The 15,528-nt window shown below is 43.7% G+C and overlaps 1 protein-coding gene across 4 annotated transcripts in view; it reads left to right on the forward strand.

Annotated features, from left to right (window-relative positions):
• Window positions 1–15,528, forward strand: part of pbx1b (pre-B-cell leukemia homeobox 1b) — an 86,686-nt gene that overhangs the window by 67,280 nt on the left and 3,878 nt on the right. The window contains exons 3-9 of one of the 4 annotated variants that reach the window (XM_029686534.2): window positions 5,075–5,322; window positions 6,989–7,051; window positions 8,839–9,029; window positions 10,277–10,412; window positions 11,586–11,745; window positions 12,598–12,710; window positions 13,172–13,261. In XM_029686534.2, coding sequence (XP_029542394.1) covers window positions 5,075–5,322; window positions 6,989–7,051; window positions 8,839–9,029; window positions 10,277–10,412; window positions 11,586–11,745; window positions 12,598–12,710; window positions 13,172–13,261 — 1,001 coding nt within the window. The remainder of the gene's footprint in view (window positions 1–5,074; window positions 5,323–6,988; window positions 7,052–8,838; window positions 9,030–10,276; window positions 10,413–11,585; window positions 11,746–12,597; window positions 12,711–13,171; window positions 13,262–15,528) is intronic. The other 3 variants (XM_029686537.2, XM_029686535.2, XM_029686538.2) reach the window with 3 other exon arrangements.

Raw genomic sequence — 15,528 nt, forward strand, 5'->3', positions numbered from 1 at the left:
TTTTGCACGACAAAAGTATCGCATTGTAAAGGGAATAGACTGCCATTTGGGAGATACCCTTTATGTTCCGTTTTCATTTGACAGTCTAGACATTTTATGACTTTGGGAAGAAATCTGGGAGACTCCGTTTTCAGCTGCAAACAGCTGTGAAGAGGAGAAGAGCATCCTCCCTAGCTTTTGTGTGCTCTTTGAGTCCCAAAATTCTGTTAACTGTGCGACTTAGTCTTTATCCCTGCCCTTTAACCAATGGACAGGAAAGATCGTGTGAACTTGCAGTAAACAATATTTAGTCATCCAGGTTTACTCAAAGTCCAAAATGTAGTTTAACTTGCATACAGTATCAGTAAATATTTAATTCCCACTATTCTAGAAATGTATTCCTGTGGTATTATCCTATGAGGAATTAAAGGTGATAACAATATTGTTCAACACATTTTTACACAGGGTTATACTATTTTCAAATCAAAGTTTTTTGAGATTTGCAGATGTTATCGCAGATGCAGCGAAGTACTTGTGTTTCTAGCTCCAACATTACAGTGTAAGACCTAGCAATAAAATAACAATACACACATAATATAGTATGAGCCACGACTAGAGTACAATATATAGTAAGTCCCATTAAGGGTCCCAATATGCCTGGCAAAAACCAAACACTGCATTCCACATTAAGAAGCTCATACCAACAGTTAAGCACGGTGGTGGTTGTGTGATAGTTTGGGGATGCTTTGCCGCCTCATGACCTGGATGACTTGCCTAAATAGAAGGAACCATGAATTCTGCTCTGTATCAGATAATTCTACAGGAGAATGTCAGGCCATCTGTCTGTGAGCTGAAGCTGGAGCGCAGCTGGGTCATGCAGCAAGACGATGATCAAAAACACACAATCAAGTCGACATGAAAAGTTTTGGAATGGCCTCGTCAAAGTCCAGACCTAATCCAAATGTAGATGTTTTTGCGAACTTGAAACGAGCAGTTCATGCTTGAAAACCCACAAATGGCGCTGAGTTAAAGCAGCTCTGCATGGAATAGTGGGCCAAAATTCCTCCACGGCGATGTGAGTGAAGCATTTCGTTGGAGTCTTTGCAACTGAAGGTGACACAATCAGTTATTGAGTGAAAGGGGGGCAATGCATTTTTCACACACAGGGGCATTGGGTGTTGCAGGACTGTTGCGTTACTTGTTCACTCAGGTTCCCTTGATCTAATACTAGGTTTTGGTTGAAGATCTGATAGCATTTACTATCAAAAATGTGCAAAAGTAAAGAAAATTAGACAGGGGACAAATACATTTTCACGGCACTGTGATATGTTGTACTGTTTAGAAATGAAAGCACTTTATGTCTCTAGAAACATATTCTATTCATATTTACAATAAAAGTGACTCCAAAACATCACAATACATTATTTACCATTCATTTCTATTGGACACGACATAATCCGAAACACATCCAAAACAAACTGCAAATGCATCCAACAAGTTTGTAGAGTCGTAGTGGCTGTAAAAGACAAGTGTAGCGTCCAAAATGGTACCATATTCCCTATATAGTGCACTGTTTTTGACCAGGGCAAGGAGTACACGAAATAGGGAATAGGGTGTCGTTCCAGACACACACACCCAGGGGGATTCCCCTCTCTCCACCTTATCCCCACCTTTTCAGTGTGATGAAGGACATTCTCTAAAGACACACGGGAAAGTAGCGGGGGTAGCCTCCCTCTGGCTGTACAGCCGGCCCCTTTCTCATCCCGCTAAACCCCCACCCAGCCCAGACACCCCCACCCTAACCACCCCACCCCAGCCATCCCATCCTATGGCTGGGGCAGCGATCTAATCTGGGTTTAATGCTACATATTTACTCCCATTGTTTCTGGATTAATGAAGTATTCCTGCCTGTTCCATTTTGTACAGAGACAATGAGACATGTGAGGAGGGTTAATGTTTTAAATAAGCAATTCTCAAACATTGGCCTTAAAGTCAGTAAGTCATACAGTGCCTTCGGAAAGTATTCAGACTCCTTGACTTTTTCCACATGTTGTTACGTTACAGCCTTATTTTTAAATTAATTTAAATAAAAAAATTAAAAAAGATCATTCTCAGCCATCTAATACACAATACTTCATAAGGAAAAAGCGAAAACAGGTTTTTAGAAATGTTTGCAAATGTATAATTTAAGATACCTTATTTACATAAGTATTCAGACTCTTTGCTATGAGACTCGAAATTAAGCTCAGGTGCATCCTATTTCCATTGATCATCCTTGAGATGTTTCTACAACTTGATTGGAGGCCAACTGTGGTAAATTAAATTTATTTGACATGATTTGGAAAGGCACACACCTGTCTATATAAGGTCCTGCAGTTGACAGTGAATGTCAGAGCAAAAACCAAGCCATGAGGTTGAAGGAATTATCCGTAGATCTCAGAGATAGGATTGTGTCAAGGCACAGATCTGGGGAAGGGCACCAAAACAATTCTGCAGCATTGAAGGTCGCCAAGAACACAGTGGCCTCCATCATTCTTCAATGGAAGAAGTTTGGAACCACCAAGACTCTTCCTAGAGCTGGCCACCCTGCCAAACTGAGCAATCGGGGAGAAGGGCCTTGGTCAGGGAGGTGACCAAGAACCTCATGGTCACTGACAGAGCTATAGAGTTCCTCTGTGGAGATGGGAGAATCTTCTAGAAGGACTACCATCTCTGCAGCACTCCACTATTCAGGCCTCTATGGTAGAGTGGCCAGATGGAAGCCACTCCTTAGTAAAAGGAACATGACAGCCCGCTTGGAGTTTGCCAAAAGGGACCTGAAGACTCTCAGACCACAAGATTCTCTGGTCTGATGAAACCAAGATTGAACTCTTTAGCCTGAATGCGAAGCGTCACATCTGGAGGAAACCTGGCACCATCCCTACGTTGAAGCATGGTGGTGGCAGCATCATGCTGTGGGGATGTTTTTCAGATGCAGGGACTGGGAGACTAGTTAGGATCGAGGGAAAGATGAATGGAACCAAGTACAGAGATCCTTGATGAAAACCTGCTCGAGAGCGCTCAGACTGGGGGCGAAGGTTCACCTTCCAACAGGACGACCCTAAGCACACAGCCAAGACAACGCAGGAGTGGCTTTGGGACAAGTCTCTGAATGTCCTTGAGTGGCCCAGCCAGACCCCGGACTTGAACCCGATCAAACATCTCTGGAGAGACCTGAAAATAGCTGTGCAGTGACGCTCCCCATCCAACCTGACAGAGCTTGAGAGAAACTGCAGAGAAGAATGGAAGAAACTCCCCAAATACAGGTGTGCCAAGCTTGTAGCGTCATACCCAAGAAGACTCTATGCTGTAATCGCTGCCAAAGGTGCTTCAACAAAGTATTGAGTAAAGGGTCTGAATCCTTATGTAAATGTGATATTTCAGTTGATTTTATGTTATAAATTAGCAATAATTTCTAAAAACATGTTTTTTCTTTACCATTAAGGGGTATTGTGTGTAGATTGATGAGAAAAAAAAACTATTTAATCAATTTTAGAATAAGGCTGTAACGTAACAAAATGTGGAAAAAGTCAAGGGGTCTGAATACTTTCCCGAAGGCACCGTATATAGATGCTGCATATTTTACATTTGAAATTGAACCTTTAATTAACTAGGCAAGACAGTTAGGAACAAATTCTTATTTACAATGACGGCCTACCCCGGCCAAACCCAAGCTTCGCCCTATGGGACTCCCAATCACGGCAGGATGTGATGCAGCCTGGATAAGTGGCTGTAGCCTTTAAAGTAATGACATGGTGTATGCTACATTTGATGCGCTTGCCTTCCCTGCTATCAGTTTGAATTCATAGACAGTGGGAGAAGGTGTTTGTAGTTGGAATGGATAGATCTGTAAGTGTGTGTTATTTCAGAAAGTGGAAGGTCGGCCTTGTCTACCCTAATGAACAGCGAGGGAGACCTCTAGAGGCAGGAAAGGGAACAGCATGAATACCTTCGCTCTGCCACTCCACACGCACTGCCAAGTCCAGTGCTTGGCCTCACAATGTGCACTATCGCTCAATGACAGACTTCAGTTGTCGCCCAGATCCGTACGCTTTAAGAACCAGCAATGTTAGGGCATTGTAAGAATAGTAAACAAGCACCACGGTAAGAGCATCAATCAGTGTGTTTTCTGTGTGAATGCATGGAGGTCACATTTACACACTGAACTGGTAATCAGTGAAGTACAAAACCACCATTATCCACAGTTCAATGTGTCCTAATACTGATATAAGGCACCTAAGACACCAGTGATGTCACCGAGGTGATGTCCCCACATGGCACCCTAATCCCTGTATAGTGCACTACTTTTGACCAAAACCCTGTGGCCCCTAGACAAAAGTAGTGCACTATAAAGTGAATAGGGTGCCATTTGGGATGCCATAACTGAGTCCTCAGAGACGATGCCTCATTCATTACCAGAGCGTAAACCCCATTTATAGTATTTGTTTATTTATTCCTCCAATATCACAAATTGCTTTATGACATATGTATTGAATACCAAGCAGTCCTGGCCAATGCTCTGGTAGTTATTATTGAAGTTGCATTTTAAGTTAATGAAATTATATAAATTGAGTTTTGTTATAGAGTAGTCTTGCCAGAGTCTCGCGCCGTAGCCTTTATTCTGGCACGGAGATGAACCATAAAGAGGAAGGTGATTTATCAACTGGATGAACCCTGTCCTGACAGGGATGTCCTACTGCCAGCTACACTACACTATGTACTTCTACTGCCATTTACACTACACACTGTACTCGAGTAGTCTCAGTCTGAGCCTGCTGGCTTTTACAGTCCACATGGATGCACCACCAAGCGTTACCGCGGTGAAAAGAAAACAATTCTGCCACGCCGTTGCTCTCCAGACCAAAGGAGGAGGATGTGTCAGGCATGGTGTGTGTGTTCTGTGTGTCAGGCGTGGAGTCAGGCAGAGCGTGGAGTGCTGCCTACAGCCGACAGCTTGTTATGCTGTCACAGCGCTGTGTGTGAGTGACCTATGGTGTCACGACGCTGTGATTGGTGACCTGTGTGACTGACCTCTGACCCTTTCTGTCGTTTGCAGTGCTGAGTATCCGTGGCGCTCAGGAGGAGGAGCCTCCAGATGCCCAGCTCATGCGATTGGACAACATGTTGCTGGCGGAGGGCGTGTCTGGACCTGAGAAAGGGGGCGGTTCTGCAGCGGCTGCGGCTGCTGCTGCAGCCTCAGGGGGCGGGGCAGGAGCGGATAACTCAGCGGAACACTCGGACTACAGAGCCAAGCTCTCTCAGATCAGACAGATCTACCACACAGAGCTGGAGAAATACGAACAGGTAAGGATGGACAGGATACACTCACCCCTCAGAGAACTACTGTCTTAGGTGTCTTTTACCATAATCACATACTCTAACCATGTAACCCAAACGCACCAGCTCCACCCATCACCATTCCCATCACAGTGATTATTTGTTAACCTATGACTACCTGAAGAATGATGAGTGATAAAGTTACAGAAGCACAAATATCATACCACCAAGACATGTTAAACCTCTCAGCATTTGGAGGAGAATTACAATAACAGGGGAGGTCAGCATTTTGGGGGGGTATGATGTTTGTGCCCCTGTAACTTTCTCACTCATCATTATTCACGATTTATTCAGAATTGATCTGTAATCATGATAGCATCCACATTCATGTAGAAGTGTTTAGAAACATGTTATATTCTTATTTACAATAAAAGGGTCTCCAAAATGACACAATACATTATTTACCATTTAATTTCTATTGTGCTCAAAATAATCTGAAACAAACAAGACAAACTACAAAAGCATCCAACAAATGTGTAGAGTCACAAGCTTGATGTAATCATTGTGCACTAGGAATATGGGACCAAATACGCAACGTTTGACTACTTTAATACACATATAAGTGAATTTGTCCCAATACTTTTGGTCCTCTAAAATGGGGGGGGGGGGTTATGTACGGTTCACCCGATATGGATGAAAATACCCTCAAATTAAAGCTGACAGTCTGGTTTTGAAATTATACAATAGGCTAAGAGGTTAAAGTGCAAGTGCTGGAATACAGAGCCAAAAACTAAAATGAAGTGTCACTGTCCCAATAGTTTTGGAGCTCACTGTATATCCCATTTAGCAGATGCTTTTATCCAAAGCGACTGTATGCATACATTTTACATATGGGTGGTCCCGGGAATCAAACCCACAATCCTGGCATGCAAGCATCATGCTCTACCAACTGAGCCATACATCTTTTTATATTTACATCCCAATTTAAGGAGACTTTCTACATGTATGGCATCCATCTAAAGATGTGACAGATTTTCTCTCATCTCCATTGCATCCCTATGTAATGTGCAGTTTCCTTCTCTTCTCCTCCATGTCATTATCTACCATGCCAATAAATCAGAGTGGATTTTACTGCATAACGTTGTCTACTTCCTAACCAATATACACACAGTCAAATGTTAAGGCCCTGACTGGCTGGAATGAATGCATGCCCTGTTTGATGAAATGCAAATGGTATTTTCCGTATAGTCCCAGACACTGCTTACATTTATATAAAAAAAGCAAAGTCAGTGTTGTGATGTTAATCTAGTCTAGAGACAGGGTTTAGTGTTGTGATGTTAGTCTAGTCTGTAAACAGGATTCAGTGTTGTGATGTTAGTCTAGTCTGTAGACAGGGTTGCCATCCTGAAACACACACACAGTGGAGTAGGGTAAAGTTGCCTCTAGACGCTGATCTTGGATCGGTTTTGCATTGTCCCCGCTAATGGTTAAGTTTAGGATTGGAGAAGGGGAAGCTGATCCTAGATCTGTACCTAGGGGAAACTTCACCCCGGAGCCACATACAATAGGCTGGACTGTAGCAGTCGGAAGTAGTGTGGAAAACAGTCCTGCGACTATGCCACCATTACATGCTGACAATGTGCTATATAATTATATATAATATGTAATATATCTGTAATATACTGTATTTAAGATGGTATCCCAGTGCGGATGGAGGGGGGACAGTTACACAGGGAGTCATGGCAACGGAAACAAGGTACTCCTCCACTGCAGACCACTGCCCAACCATACACTATGTAGAGAGATAATATATTTTATAGTCATAATATCATTAGTTAATAACATTATTTTACTTTGGTTAGGTTGTTTACCAAATAGACACCCTTCGGGAGGTGTTGAATCAAATACATTTTTCCACATCTGACTAGTTTTTATAAAGCTGGGTTAGTAACTAAATCTATTCGCGAATCCAATGTGAACCTTGGCTCCAGTGTTTTTATTTACAACCCAGAGCTTTCTAAACCCAGCATTTTATACCACGCTCCCCTCCCTTACAATCTCAGTGATTAGGGAACAGACCTTCACTGTCAGGATCAGGATTAGGAACTGGATGGCAACCCAGTCTTTTAAAGCCGTAGTGTTGCTTACGGAGTAAAAAAATACTATAACTCACTTATCATTTATCACCACAATTTATTTGTGGTTTAACAGGTTTTTTTTTCCTTTATTTATTTTTTTTTTCACTATATTTATTTATTTCTATACGTTTATTTGTAATCGATGCTATGTCTGCTTGCTTTAGATGCTTCCAGTAGCATCATAATCAGTACATTGCACTATACCATGTTTGCATGTATTTTGTTTCAGACAAGGCCCACATACACATTATCCAGGATATACATTTCTGTGTGTGTGTGTGTGTGTGTGTGTGTTGTTATGATGACATTATGTCTATAGTCTATCTGGGGCTGTGCCAGATGGCTTCACTGGCATCCCCATGCATCATTGTATGACACCAACCGCATGACTACTCTGCACCTTACCTCTCATATCATCACCACCTATTCACTGTCATTTACAATTGTTGTACAGACATTTTTGTATTGTTGTACTTTGTCTTGTTATTGTCTCTCTTCATTCACATCCTTCTGCTTTGATAAGATAACTATTGCTTTCATGTCAATAAGGGCCCTTTGAGATGAGTGTGAATATGACAGACATATTGTAGAGTGATGGAGAGAGAGAGAGAAAGTGAGGGGGAGAATTAGAAGGAGAAAGAGAACAAGACACGACAGAGAAAGAGGGAGAGGGAGAACAAGAAAGAGTTCTAGAGAAAGAGAAAAAGACAGGGAGTGAGACAGAGGGAGTGAGACAGAGGGAGTGAGACAGAGGGAGTGAGACAGAGGCTGTAATATCATGTCAGGTTCACGCCTAGTGCCACACAGGAGGGTGAGTGTATCATCATGGCATGTTAATCTCTCAACCCGCTCAGCTGCGACTCGACTGCGGTAAGAAGAGAAGGTTTGCTGCTCGTCAGCAGGGACTAGCAGCTGTCATTTCTCCATGTCTCCTTTCTGAAAAACGACACTTACAGTTGCCATTGCCACTTCTGTTTAATATGAAAAATATCACCACTTATATTCCCCCTTGACTTCACAACATGGAAGCATTCCCATGAACTACATACATTAAACACCTCTTAATTTGCATCAAATTTTTCCTTTCTGTCTTTGTGCATGACCTTGACTGATGTAGAATACCATACAGTATATTTTTGCACTGTATACAAACACTGCATTAATGCTAGAGGACACCACCCAGCCCGTCAATAGCCATATAGTATATCACCATCATCATGATGAGGCTGCTATGAAAACTCTCACCAACAACATTTCTTTTGACAGTCTAGATAGAAGAAACTGATGTCACTCGGGACAAGAGTGTATGCTAAATGACTCAAATGTAAATGTAACAAACCAGATTGCTCTATCTATCTGATCACCTCTCTCTTTCTGTCTGTTTCCCCCCCCCCCCCCCCTGCAGGCTTGTAACGAGTTCACCACCCATGTGATGAACCTGCTGAGGGAGCAGAGTCGCACGCGGCCCATCTCTCCCAAGGAGATCGAGCGCATGGTGGGGATCATCCACCGCAAGTTCAGCTCCATCCAGATGCAGCTCAAACAGAGCACCTGCGAGGCCGTCATGATCCTGCGCTCCCGCTTCCTCGACGCCAGGTGTGTGTCTTGTGTGTGTGCCTACAGCTGTGCAAATGACCGTGTGCAAAGTCACTGTGCCACTGCAATGTTTTTGTTGACTTGCACAGCTAGCTATAGTATTTCCATACCTGTAACTGCATTATTCACATCAGGTGCTTTTACAGTCACGTTGACAGCGTGTTATTCTACAGCTTACCACCACTCTATACAACATCATCACAACTGATCTTCCGAAATCAACCAAAGTTTTGAGCCTACCTACGGCACATCTATTGGTGCCATTTGAACCAGCACATACAGCCTTGCTTCTTGGCCGCCGCTGACAATTATCTCCTCTCTCCAGGCTCCATAACGCTAAATATTTCCCTTTTTTAATATAATCCCTTGTTCCTTTTGATGCATGTTTTGGATTTGCATACATTTCTCAGAGGATAAATCTCACTCTGAGTCGGAGTCGGAAGCATAACATTTAAATTAAGCTTGGGCTCTTCTTACAAAGCCCCCCCCCCCTATTATTCTGCAAATGATTGTGGCTGTGGTGCAGGGAGGGAGACAGGGGAAGAAGGGAAGGGCTTTCAGTTAGAGAGTGAGTGAGAGAGAGAGAGAGAGAGAGAGAGAGAGCGAGAGAGAGAGAGAGGCACTGCCTCCCTACCAGTCTCAGTTTTACTGATTAATCTGCAGCCTGCCCTAGCACCATGCTGTGCGCATTTACATATTCTCAAGCAGGCTTTTGGAGTGCGGGACGAAGATTTCAGCACAAATCTCTTTCACCAGTCAATCGATGCGATGCATGGAGGCAAGCATTTTACAGGGTTCCCGACCTAGCTTATGTAAAGCCCTCTCATGAGATGTGGCACATGCAGACATAACCTGATGGAGGGTGGAGATGGAGAAGGAGGAAGAGATGGAGGGGTCAGTGAACTGAACTAGCATCAGCGCGTGCTTACGGCACGTTTTCTAGCCTTTAATAAGGAAGGCCAGTGTTCTGTTGTTTGTCAGGATTTGCAGGCGTTGTTCATTTCTATTAGAGAACCTCCGCAAAGAAAACATATTTCGTACCAGTTTAGGCAGCTGTATTGAAATGGGGTGGCAGTTGTATGGAAGGTATTGGATCAAATTGGGTGGTAGTTGTGTTGTTACTGTATGAGGTGCCCCAGTTTTGCCTGTATTACCACAAGGGGCTTTGACACATTTCCTCTCATTTCCTATTTTACATAGTGTTTATTCCGGTCCTAACTAACCAATTTCTATCATTCTCCATGTAGACGGAAAAGACGGAACTTCAACAAACAGGCGACAGAGATCCTGAATGAGTACTTCTACTCGCACCTGTCTAACCCCTACCCTAGTGAAGAGGCCAAGGAGGAGCTGGCCAAGAAGTGCTCCATCACAGTTTCACAGGTACAGTACAGTGCCACCTGTCTTCTGGAAGGCCACAGTACACGTAGAACAGGACTAGAGGCAGTAGTGGATAATGTGGATGGCCATTATAATCATTTTCACAATTTCACAGTATTATTCCAACCTCATTGTGTGGAAATGTACACACAAAACTGGAAAATCTGTTTTTTGACTGCGCTGAGCCTTTAAGATGTGAGCATTACATTATTTTCTTAATTCATAGGCTACATCACAGGGACTAAATTGATAGTGTAATATGATGATTGATAATGTAATTAAGAATGCACCAACAATACCAAGGTAAACAGCTGTCATGTTATGTGTTTCTCGTCCATCATCTCCTCAAACGGTTTCATTAAGTTTATGCAAAATTATTTTGAGGATGCATCTGGGCGTTGTTTGATGATAACAACGTGCTTCAGGGTCTGAATGATTAGTTGAGCATCTGTCTGTGCCCCAAATGGCACCCTTTTCCTTATGTAGTCCACTATTTTTGACCAGAGCCCTTTTTGACCAGGTCCCATAGAGAATGGAGTTCCATTTGGGACTCGACCTCTGGGTCTATGATAAAATAATATGTTTACCTACCTTCTCTCTGCATTCGTTCAAACTCAGCAACCGGATTGATTTAGTTTTTTATTTTAATGTTATTTATCATTAGCGCTACCTGGCTTATCCTGGTAGCTTCATCGGGGAGTCCATTAGCTGTAATGGGTGTTAGATCGTGGATGTTGACTGATTGGTGCTAGCGTGAGCTCTGATGATAGCTGCAGTCATACTGACATAATGAGACTGTTACTGGCAATCATTCCCTTCTGCCACTAATGTGGATTCACAGTACTGGTCTACATAGCGAGTGGTAGTACTCACTACTAACTCAAAAGGCTGTGTTCCAAATGGCACCCTATTCCCTATATACTGCACTACCTTTGACCAGGGCCCATTGGGCTCTGGTTAAAAGTAGTGCACTATAAAGGGTATAGGATGCCATTTGGGACTCAGGCAAAGTCTTTGTTCAGTGTCGGAATAGGATATGCCAGACAGTGGAGGGCCATGCATGCAGAGCTCATTCGGATTCTGATTTCACACATTTGCTCAGTAAAAAAATGGGAAATGTATTTGTGTAACATTAACATTGGGTAAGCATTTACAAGTTGCAGGTTGTTTGTACAGGTTTCCAACTGGTTCGGAAATAAAAGAATCAGATACAAGAAAAACATTGGAAAGTTCCAGGAAGAAGCCAACATGTACGCTGCCAAAACTGCTGTGAACGCGACGAACGTATCCTCACACGGGAGCCAGGCTAACTCGCCCTCCACTCCAAATTCTGCAGGTGAGACTAAAGAATAATACCAATGGGTTATTTGGAAGGCTCTGAATGCACTCTATATCAGTCAAGGGCATTTTTCTATGCTCAAGTCAAAAGAACAAAAGGGAAAATGGCTTTGTCCAAGAGTAGGATACCAGGACCCCATGTCAAGTCTTCCAATACTTTCTTCGCTGTTGTCTTCTTTTCAATTAACACACCTTTTATTGTACTTTATCTCAACATAGAACATTTACATTTTGTTGTACCAATTGAATTGACTGAATTCATTGATCTTGTTGACCACGAATAACAGTTTTACAGAAACACATAACATATCATTCGTGATACTTTGACTGTAGAGACATCCTACCATTCTACTTTCATGTCGACAAATAGTCACAACAACAACACATCTGGCGACTGTACTCGACTCACCGTTCCCTCAGCTTTATGCTGCCACTCTCTAACCTGTCTGCTCGCTCTGGCCCTAGCCTTAACACTAGCGCTACTTCTAACTTTTTCTCTCGCAGGGGTGGGCAACTCCAGTCCTCGAGGGCCAGATTGGTGTCACACTTTTCCTCCATCCCTAGCAAACACAGCTGATTTAATCAAATTCCATTCTAAACTGAAGCTCATGATTGGGTGATTATTGGAGTCAGGTGTGTTAGCTGGGGCTAGGGGCAAAACTGGGACACCAAGCAGGCCCTTGAGGCCCACCCCTGCGTCCAGCGCTAACTGCATTTGTTTGCCTGCTGACACTTTGCATGGTGCTTCTCCGGGTCTAACCCTGGACGGGGCCAAGTGGCTGAATCCTGCTCTGCTTGCTCTTCTTTCTCGCTGCTCTGTGATTCCAGTGCTCCCTCTCTCCTCTTCCAGGTTCTGCTGGATCTTTTAACATGTCAAACTCCGGCGACTTGTTCATGAGCGTGCAGTCTCTCAATGGGGACTCGTACCAAGGGGCTCAGGTGGGAGCCAACGTGCAGTCACAGGTAGGGCCATATAACTAAGCAGTGCAGAAGATACTACTATAGGAACAGATCCACCTCCCTAAGAAAAGACCTTGTAATCTATCCTAAACGCACTACAGGCATCTCAGTACTCCCCCAGTGTCTACATACTGTAACTATGGGCTCCTAATAGTGCCACACCATAGGGTTTTCAAGGTATCGTCTTCCACCATACTAAAACATTACAGCGAGTGTAAGGATGAAAATAATTCAGTGCTCTCTGCAGCTCTCACTAATTTCATCCTTTCGACAGTCTTCTAAACATGTAATGACATGTTTTGGTTATCTTTCTTCGTATTGTCCATGGCTGGATGTATTTCCTGTGTGTTTTCTCTGCCTGTACTGTGTATCACGCTCCTTCTTGTCTTTGTCTTACAGTGTTAGTCTTGTTTATCTTCTGTGCTCTGACCTTGCTTTGTTTGTGTTCCTCTGTTGTGTTTCAGGTGGATACCCTTCGCCATGTTATCAGTCAGACAGGCGGATACAGTGAGGGCCTCACAGCCAGCCAGATGTACAGTCCGCAGGGCATCAATGTAAGGAGAAAAAAAAACACACGTTTTTTCCCGCTTTCTTTTCCCCCTACCAATTATTTCAAAGCCATAGGGCTCAGAATGCCACTTAGTAGGACTTGTCTCAGCTCCACCACAGTCACCTAGTTGATTGCTTCTGTATCGGTCACGCCATGGGCAGAACGCCAGAACGGCGTGGGGCCGGCCACACACACACGGAGCGGCCGCCTGAGCCTGTCACGTCCAATCAGCTCTCCCTTAGCACCTGCAGCCAATCGCGGCCGTGCAGGAATGGCACAAACAGGTGACACATCCTTTGACGCGTGGATCGGTCGCCCCCTAACGCCCTCACCGACCACCTGATCCTAATCATCACTGCGGATCCAGAGGCCCCGTTAAAACCCTATCAGAACAACCCCAGAGTAGAGTCACACTAAAAATAAAACTAGCCAAACTGCTAGCCCCTCGACAGAGCACTGAGGGGCATAACATGGGGGCGTATTTCCACCATGTTATATTTTTTTCTTATTTTTTTAGAGGATGGGGGATTTGGATTTGGGGGAAGTGTGTGTGTGTTTTGGGTGAGGGCAGAGGAGGAGGGGGGGGGGGGGGGGGTTAGCTGGCGGCTGCAAACAGCAGGAAATTCACAGCGACAAGCCGTGTCGTAAAAGGGAAAATCAATAAGACAGACACAAGGAGAGCGGAGTGTGGACTTGGGACAGCAATCCAAGCGCATTGCTCAGATCATGCTCCCGCCACACTAATGGCCCTGACAGCGAGCCGCGGCAGTGTGGGTCGGTGAGAGCTACGACGAGAGAGAGAGGACGGTCACAGGCACACACAGCCACGCGGCTAGGCTTCTGGCTTCCTCTCCCGTCGTGCCTCAATGGCCATATGATAATGAGATGAAATGCCTCCTGTAAAACAAAAGTGGGGTATGCAGTGTGTATTCAAATCACCCCTCCTTTCCTGGCTTGCTCTCCACTCTACGCTCATCTCCCTCCCACAGAACAGGCTGTGATAACCCTGCGAGAGCACTACTGACGTGTTCAAGCCCTGTTCTCAGACAACACCCTGACCTTATGGATAGTCGTTATCCTTGGACCCCGTACCACGTCCTAAAATGCCACAATATTCTCTTTTTTTTCACACACTTTCATAACTTTTAAAGAACCTTCTTACTGCGTAATACGAGAAGGATATCGTAGCATTTTACTGCAATAGTATTTGTGTCAAATGGAAAGTTAGCTTACTTCATGTTCATCATCTCCAGCACCACCCCAACGTCAACATACAGTATGTGAAAATGACGCGTTTCTATGTTTTGTAGTAAAAGAGAGAGGAGGATAAGTGTTTCCAATGATATCATCAACCAATTGGTAGGCAATTAGTAGGCAATGCCTACTCATAATTGGCTAAAATCACACGATGGTGTTATTGGAAACACTTATCTTCCGCTATCTTTTTTAATACAAAACATAGAAACGCGCCATTTTCACATATGTTGATGTTGGGGTGGTGCTGGAGATGAATATGAAGTTGAAAATTACACATTTACCTCAGCATCGAACCTATTCACAAAGCAAAGCTCAGGAAAGCTGTCACCTTAGAAACAGTGTATCAACCTTTATGCTCGTCCAGTTTTACAGATGGGAGAGAGAGAGAGAGAGAGAGAGGGAGAGAGAGAGAGAGAGAGAGAGAGAGAGAGAGAGAGAGAGAGAGAGAGAGAGAGAGAGAGAGAGAGAGAGAGGTCGGCAGTATGTCCTATCTGTGAAACGAGGAAAAGACTCCCCTCTCTCTGTGTTGATAATGACTGAGCAGTTACATAATGGGTTTTGTGGTAGACAAGAGCAGTAATTACAGTTTGGAAATAGACAGAGAGAGTGTCACCAAAGTCAGACATTTGAAGACATTTCTTTTTCCTCCATTTTTGATTACAGACTTTCTTCTGGCTAAAATAACAGGCTTTGAAATGAAAGGCTGTCAAGGACCATTTCCAGTTTTTCTGATCGCATGAAATTTGCTATTAATATCTCAATGCTCTTTAGCAGGCCTGTCTCCGGGATTGGAAATGGCTTACGCGTCCCTCATTGTGTTTTCATTCAACGTCACAATTGGCGACCATTGATTCCTCTTATGACTGTTTTGGGACTTTTGTTTTAAGGTCCTTGTCAGACATTGTCACTGTTATTATTATGTGTGTTGCATTTATCTCAACCCCAGTGATACAAGAATGCAGTATTGTTTTTGAAGTGAAGACAAAAATTGTCTTCATTATAGAAATTTGAGCA

The sequence above is a fragment of the Oncorhynchus nerka genome, linkage group LG17 (assembly GCF_034236695.1).
Source record: "Oncorhynchus nerka isolate Pitt River linkage group LG17, Oner_Uvic_2.0, whole genome shotgun sequence".
In the NCBI taxonomy this organism is placed as follows: domain Eukaryota; kingdom Metazoa; phylum Chordata; class Actinopteri; order Salmoniformes; family Salmonidae; genus Oncorhynchus; species Oncorhynchus nerka.